Source organism: Aphanomyces invadans (assembly GCF_000520115.1).
Source record: "Aphanomyces invadans strain NJM9701 unplaced genomic scaffold supercont1.56, whole genome shotgun sequence".
NCBI lineage: Eukaryota > Oomycota > Saprolegniomycetes > Saprolegniales > Verrucalvaceae > Aphanomyces > Aphanomyces invadans.
The window spans coordinates 62,934-70,508 of NW_008580201.1; the positions used below are offsets into that span (position 1 = coordinate 62,934).

The following is a 7,575-nucleotide window of genomic DNA, read 5'->3' on the forward strand; positions in this document are numbered from 1 at the left end:
TGCGGTCGGAGAAGTTTACCTGGAGGGACGTACTCCCCTGCGTCTGCAAAAATGTCTTCGTCTTCGCTCTCGTCTTCTTCAATCGTGGCGAGCCCCGTCTGCTTTTGAACTGCCGGCGCAACATCAACGGATCGTGCGGGAGCCACTTGCGGAGCTGGCTGCCGCACCCGTCGTTGTGCGTGCTTGGGTTGCTGAAAGCAGTCCAGAACGTCGCCCAGCAAATCCCGAGAAATGTAACCAGGGACACCGGCAGCATCCACACCAGGGCAATCATCTGGACTGACTTGTACGAATCGAGGCAAGTTGTCCACGTCTCGGCTGTGCACGTTGAATTCGTAGTGTAGGCGACCGGGAAGGAACAAATCCGACACGTGCTTGACCCTGGTGTAGTCGACGGACAACTTTGGGAGGACCCGACATGGATCGATATCACGGCGAGGTAAACAACTCTCATATTTATGCTCCCTAGCGATGCTCCCCTGTTGCCCTAAAGGGCGACGTCGCGTGCAGCTGTGTAGCGAAGGATGCGCCTGTTCTGTCGGGTAGAATTGATTCCTACCCACTGCTAGAGGCAAAGTGCAATACTTAGATGGCAAACGCCTGATCAAGAAATCTACTCTTAGTGTCCGCGACAAGACAGCTCAACCATATCGAGCGTTCGAGTTCGGCGTCAAAATTTGTGTATGAGCTGGGAATTTCCATGACGATTACAACGACGTCGTTGGTCTTGAGGCGGTTAGCAACCTAGCTATTGCAGTCTCGGACCACAGAGGGCGGCCTCAGGCTACAAGAACAGGTCGGCGTGGAGGACTGGTAACTCGGCTTGCCTCAACTTCTCGAACGTGGCTGGTGCTATCGCACTCTACTTGTCCAACGACGCCACGTAGGGTGCCACGTACACGGCCTTAACAACCATTGACGATTCCGCGACCCTAAATCCAGGGCCAAGGTTATTTGAATTTGGAATCGGCAAGGTGCCTCGTAGAAGTTAGGGATACATATTGGACGGTTCGTGAATGTCGACTGGTTAGCTGCTGCGCCATGAATACACAACTAAGTGGCACTCTGGAGTCCATTCCTAGAAACTCCTTGGAGCGGTAGGTAGTGGGCTGTGAGGGCGCGACACGGACATTCGCGAATGCAGTTGCAATATCTCATCTCGCTGGCGTCTTCGCTCGAGAGTTTTGTCTGTGTCCGTCAAGCTTCAACGTTCGAGCCGCCCTCCTTGTCGTGGCTTCTGCTATCACTTCTAGGAAGCGGCCATCGCGCCGTCTCCATGCCTTGATGCAGCTCGAACACGGACGCCTTCGCAGCCCGCACCGCTTTCGAATACCTGAGCTCAACGACGCGGTCGGTTCACGGCGTAACTGGCAATCATGTCGAAGTCGTTTCGCCGTACATTTGAAGTTTGTATGTCGGCAGTCCCGTAATCAACATGAAACGGTCCAAACGACGACCCGTCGGTTTCACGACCGAGCAACCAAACCCGAATGCCGACCAAAATAGCGCCGCGGCATCGCTCCATGCACTGCGCATTCTTGCGTTTGCTACCGCCATGACACGTCCGTCGAAGAAGAAGCAAGTGGAAGTTCACTTGCGCATCCGTCCGTTGGTGAAGGAAGAGCTCGAGCGGCAAGACGTCCCCCTCGTGTTGACGTGTTTGGACGGTGCCGATGGCTTGACCAACTTGAGCCTCACGACGCCGAAAACCGAAGCAGATGACGTCGAGTTCGTCGAAGTGTTGGGGTTTCAAGTGCCCAAGTCCAAGCCAAAGCGAGACAAGACGTTCCGCCGCTTCCACAGTGTCCATGACGACGTCGCCAACGAAGCCTTTTTCAAAACCACCGTCGCCCCCCTCGTCCAAGATACCCTGGCTGGCCGCACGGCGTGCTGCTTTGCGTATGGCCACACAGGGTCGGGGAAGACGCACACAATCCTCGGATACGGAACGGAGCACGGCATGTACCACTTGGCATCCAAGCAATTGTTTGATGCAATCGACGACGTCCGCGACCAGCACTCGAGCGTCGACCCCATCGACCACCCGAAGATTCAAGTCCGGCTCAACGAGATCTACAACGGTGAGGTGTACGATCTCTTGAACGACAGCGCCAAGTGCTATGTGCGCGAAGACGCCCATGGGAAGGTTCAGATTCGAGGCGACACAGTTGTGGACCCCGACACAGGCCTCGTATCCACGACCGCGTCCACGAGTTTGGTGGCCGCGACGCACGACGATCTCTTGGACATTGTTCGCGTCGGCCTTGCAGCGCGGTCGACGGGCAACTCGAATGTCCATCGCGCCAGCTCGCGGTCGCACGCGATCGTCGAGCTCGAGTTTGTCTCTGACCGCATCCTGCAGCTCCGACAACAAGTGGACGCCCTCGAAAGCGAGTACACGAGCATTCGGCACGAGCGAGACGCACTTGAAATGGACATCTTTACGCGGCAGCATTACAAAGTCGAAGGCAAGTGGGTCAAAAAGGAAAACGCCCAGGGCAGCACGGACGAAGAGTGCTCGCGGCTCTTGGATCTGCGCAAGGCGTACTTGGCTGTGGAGGCGCAGAAGCGAGCAGCGCAACGCAACGTGGAAGTGGCTCAATCGGAAGGTGGTTTTGTTCCCAAGGGCATTGCAACTGATGTTTCGCTCCATGTAGGACTGCCGTGCGTGGGAGGTACGCTCGTCTTTGTCGACTTGGCCGGCTCCGAACACGCGAGTAAAAGCACCGACGGAATCCAAAAGACGGAAGAAGAGCAACAGGAGTGCCGAGAGATCAACAAGTCCCTCAGCGCGCTCAAGGCTTGCTTTCGAGCGCAATCCCAAGGGCTGGCCAGCACGAGCTGCTACCGCAACTCCAAGCTTACGCTTGTCCTTCGCGACCATTTGAAGTCATCGCACACAGCCATGATTGCTGCCGTGTCGCCGTCGAGTTTTCACGTAGACAAGACGATTCACACACTGCAATACGCGCAACTCGTGGCGGAGAAGTAGGTCGTGGCATGAACATCGGTTGGCTTTTACAACGTCATCAAGTGCATGGATTCATTGCTACTTACAAATTCACTTCGAAATGAGGTACAAATTCGCCCACGAGGCAGCGGCAGCGCATTGCCGGGGCCAACTTTTTCAAAGCACCGAGCCCAACATGCTGGACGTCGCAAGCTGGGGCAGCCGCTTTGCTTCCAGGGAAAGCCGGCGGAACCAGCGACAGAAGGAACGCCATGGCATCGTCGGCTACAGCACTAACAAAGGTGTCCTTGCATCCATCGAGGTTGAGCCCCTGCGCTGGATCCCGTACCTCTCTGGCATAGTCCAATCGTTCGTCGCACATGTCGTAATTCGAATCGTGAACTCTTGACCAGCAGCTTGAACAGCTTCGACTATCCTCGACGGCTGAATACGCCCAACCTTGCCGGACCTTGTACTGCACGGGGAATCGAATGCAGCAGTGTCGGCATACCGTCATCAAACACCCCATGCACACGTCCGTGATGCCGTCCGAGCAATACTGTCCACAGTCCGAGCACGCCTTTCTCTTTTGCTGTGCGGAATACATTACGTTGCCGCTCGCAGCCAGAGGTACGAGCGACCACGCCGCCATGAGCCGGAGCTGGACCATGTTGCGTGTCAGCATGTTGCCAGCTTCACGCCACGCTGTAGCGACCATCTCCGAGTGCATGGCGGACACTCGAGCGCACAGAATGACTTGTGTTGTCGCGTTGTTTCGTTGAGTATCATGTGGTCCGGGGGAGTAGAGCAGCGCCACCACTGTGAATGCGTCGTTCCAGTCTGGCGTGAGTTCGATCCGTCCATGGTCCATCCAGCAGTGGTTGGACAAGGTCAGCGTTGCGATTCCCACCGGACACGCTTCAGTGTGCATGCATTCTTCATGCCATTGTACCCAAAGGTTGTCGTTGATGGAATCATGCAGCAGCAGTGGATGTTGTGTTGTGGTTGCCACGAGCGACAACGCGTCCATTTCGTCGGGTGGAAGGGCCAGCAATGGGAGCACATTGGACGTTTCCACGTGGCGTTGTAGCTCGTCAAATGATCCAGCAATTGTCGCTCGGTATCGAATTGTGTCTGTGAGACGACTGCTGTGCACTACCTGGACGCCTTGTTGACTCGGCACATTGGCCCACTTCGCCTCGACCACGCCAAGGGCCACCAACAGCTCTTGGTGCCACCGAAGCATCACAATGCAAGCTGCTTGCCACTCGTTCGATGTGCAGTGCTGCCGCAAGTAGGCCGCGAAACACTGCCGCGGCATCGGCGGTGGTCGAACTGGGCATTCCTTGTCCAAGCGCTACGTAGAGTCCTCCGCATCAACACAAAGCCTTTTTCAAAAATGTTATCCGAATTCATACGGATACCGTGCAACAGCCAATGGTTTGGCGCAGTTCGACTGTGTGTGCAAATTTGAAAATGCAAAAGCGCAAGCGCGAGGACGACAGCGGCGGCGCGACATTTGGGGGGTCCCGCTTCTCGTTCAACTTTAGCGGTGGAAGCGACAAGTCCACTTCAGAAACTGAGCTGGCCGCCACGGTCCTGAGCCATCCCACATCGGCGAGCATCAAGCAACAGTGTGCTATTGGTGAATCCACGGTATCGGCTGGCACTCTGGTCACCATTGACTGGGCACGCAGCTCTTGGCTTCAGCTCTTTGTCCGTGTGGCTGGCGACGACACGAGAGGTATTGAAGGTCATGTGCATGCTCAGTTTGTCTCTCTTCCCCTCCACGGCCAGCCCAACAAGCCGACATTCACCTCGAAAGACACGACGTGGAGCTTTGACTCGGTTTTTGATTCTGCCTTCGCCGGATGCAAGTTGCCCCTCCACTTTTCGACATCTCCATTGGTCATTGAGCCGAATCTGCAGTCCTTGGTCTGGCCATTGCACCTATCCACATTCCAACGCGAAGTAACTTCCTCGTTGATTCCATTGTTGTGTAACTCTGCGCATGAAAAAGGTATACAACCAGAAAGCGCTCGTTGTGCACGGATCGACCCACCGCCTTCAGACGTTGCAAGAAGACCTCCACGGCTTCAACGTGTCCGAGCTCATTCAGAACGCATCCAGGACGATTGCCTGGCTCAAGCAGGCGTCGCCACCGCACCGCATGCAGTACCTGGATGTGTCGTCGCCAGACATCGCCGCTGCCTGCTACGCCTCGGGCCATTCACTTTACTTCAACCCGTCCCCAGAGGTTCAGGTATGCTGCGCGCATCCACAAAACCCCATGACACAACGACATGTTCCCATGCAGGAGCGGTACATCCGTGCCATTTGCAGCGATCTCGGGCTTAACTTTACGAGTGGGCTGCTTGACGGCGGCATCGGCGGGGACATCGAGCTCTTTGCGGTCCAGTCCAAGCACCACACGCCGTGGCATTTTGACGCGCAGCACAACTTTACGGTTCTTTGAATGGTGTGTGCCGCCTACTGACGACGCCGTTCCAGGTCCAACTGGTCGGGACGAAAGAATGGTCGTATGCAAAAGGACCGCTGACCGACCCCATGTCGAACCTGCACTTGTCGTCATCCAACACGGCCTCCGTGGTCGGTAAGGGTTCCATGTGTCGTGCTCGAGATCCACCACATTTGCGACTACATAGACGACATGTTGGCGCATGCAATGTCCGGGGCGACGGATTTAAAGCCCCCTACGACCGAGATTGAAACAGTGACGCTTCGGCCTGGGTCGGTGCTGTACTTGCCAGCGGGATACTGGCACTCGGTCACTTCGTTCGACGAAGGTACCGAGCCGACGACGCCAATGGAGGAATGGCAGATATGTTGTGTGTAGGCTCGTTATCGATGAATTTTTCGATTGACGGCGCACGGTGGATGGACGTTGCTTGGAATCGATTGATGCCGGCGCTTGCGGTGCAGCCAGCATGGCGAGAACGCCCCAATTTTTGTCATGGGCCGGAAAATGCACGAGCGCAGTGGAAAGCGCGGTTGACTGCGTTGGCAAAGACCGTTCAAGCGATGGCGGATGCTGTGGACGTAGTCCTACCTGACGCGCTTTTCCACGAACCGGACGGAGAAAGTGGGGGCGACGAAGCGGCTCCCTTGACGTTGGACGCCTCCGATGGCACTGAGGTGAGTACAACGAGTTCACGGAGCATGTAAAGACATGCCCACGTAGACGATCGCGCTTGAACCGTCGACTACTTTGACGCGGTCTCCTGCCCACGTGTCTCAACTGGTGACCCGAACCCCCCTCGAGTACACAATCGCGATGGGAGGATTCCGAAGGTTTGCCGACGGGTGCAAAGCCGAGAGCCAAAAGCTGGTCCAGATTCCTGAAGGCCTGCAAGACGTCGTCGAACACCTTCGCACGGAGCGTCCTGGTGCGTCATGGGATCTCGGGTCTCTCGAAGAGCGCGTAACGGACGCATCCCTCCTTCCTCAGCTCCGCCGCTTCATCGACATCCTGCTCCAATGCGGGTATCTTCAAACGCTTCCAAAATATAGTGTAAATTGCTAATAGTGTGAGAGGTAAATGTGAATAAAAATTGGTGATTTTGCCTTTCAAGTAAACAAAATAAAATGCTGGATGGAATGCACCTGACACTATATTCCCGACATGACACTATATACGAGATTTTCACGGTTGTGCGCCAGCTAAAGCCCATGTCGCTGTCGCAAGCGGACTTCAGACGGCTCTTGGAGACGCCCCGCGTCGCGCCTCAAGGTGGAGGCGGCGGAACATTAAGCAAGGGTGCGATTCAAGCCAAGTTTGGGGGAAAAAGAGGATCGGAATCGTCGGGTAAGGGACCAAAGGACCGTGAGAAGTACAAAAAGTTCAAAAAGCCTGCTGCCGACGACGACAATCTGCAGAAGAAGCCTCGAGCAACGATGATTGATCCCACGTATCAGGGAAAGTACAGAGATCGTGCAGCTGAACGTCGGGCAGGTGTGAACCGAGACTACGAAGGTCCGCTATCCACATGGTTCACGTCAACATCGTCGGTAGTTTGACTTGTGATGTCCTTATCTTCAGGGCTAGAAGACATCAACACTCAGGAAATGGATATTGAGACGACAAAGTTCTTGGGCGGTGACATGAAGCACACGCATTTGGTGAAAGGTTTGGACTTGGCGCTCTTGGCGCAACTCAAGCGCGAAAAGGAGAAATTGCAGGAACAACATGCATCCCTTGTCCGGAGTGGGGCATTGCCATCCTCGGCAACTCGGGACACTTCGTCGAGCTCCCAGGATACCTCTTCATCTCCAAATCCCCTCTCGGCGTTGGGTACGTAGCATCAACATGGATCGATAATTCATCGTGTGCACTAGGGTCATTCCTGATCAAATTCCTCCCAAAGTTGTCCGTCGACTACACCAGGGTCAAGCACGTGTCGGATTTGTTCCTTCCCGGTCGCCTACACTACGAATTCAACGTGCACAGCCGAGACTTGGACAACTTGCCTCGATTCGTACAAGTCAGTCCAGATGATTGCCCTGGTGTGGATGCTGCCGGTGTCCCTGGTTACATTTCTCGGGATTTGCTGGGCGACGTTCTGGACTGCTTTCAGCAACCCAAGCACGCCGCACAACGACGGGTG

General features: G+C 55.4%; 3 protein-coding genes across 4 annotated transcripts; 2 read left to right on the forward strand and 1 right to left on the reverse strand.

Moving 5' to 3' along the window:
* The first annotated feature begins 1,495 nt into the window (after nucleotides 1-1,495).
* Nucleotides 1,496-3,364, forward strand: H310_13742 (hypothetical protein). Its single transcript, XM_008881368.1, has 2 exons — nucleotides 1,496-2,609; nucleotides 2,658-3,364. Exons 1-2 carry the CDS (start codon nucleotides 1,556-1,558, stop codon nucleotides 2,990-2,992), a joined length of 1,389 nt encoding a protein of 462 aa, XP_008879590.1. The 5' UTR covers nucleotides 1,496-1,555; the 3' UTR covers nucleotides 2,993-3,364.
* H310_13743 (hypothetical protein) lies at nucleotides 3,054-4,271 on the reverse strand (the record flags this gene model as incomplete). The annotated part of the gene is made up of 3 exons (XM_008881369.1): nucleotides 3,054-3,243; nucleotides 3,300-3,394; nucleotides 3,462-4,271. The coding sequence occupies 3 exons, from the start codon at nucleotides 4,269-4,271 to the stop codon at nucleotides 3,054-3,056; spliced, it is 1,095 nt and encodes a 364-aa protein (XP_008879591.1).
* Nucleotides 4,272-4,414: 143 nt separating this feature from the next.
* On the forward strand, nucleotides 4,415-6,536 carry H310_13744. Of its 2 annotated transcripts, XM_008881370.1 has the most exons (7): nucleotides 4,415-4,921; nucleotides 4,971-5,213; nucleotides 5,268-5,417; nucleotides 5,462-5,564; nucleotides 5,617-5,757; nucleotides 5,808-6,106; nucleotides 6,153-6,536. In XM_008881370.1, the coding sequence occupies exons 1-7, from the start codon at nucleotides 4,427-4,429 to the stop codon at nucleotides 6,492-6,494; spliced, it is 1,773 nt and encodes a 590-aa protein (XP_008879592.1). In that variant the 5' UTR covers nucleotides 4,415-4,426; the 3' UTR covers nucleotides 6,495-6,536. The 2 variants fall into 2 exon arrangements, with proteins under 2 accessions (XP_008879592.1, XP_008879593.1); XM_008881371.1 differs by having other exon boundaries at nucleotides 5,808-6,536.
* The last annotated feature ends 1,039 nt before the right edge of the window (nucleotides 6,537-7,575 follow it).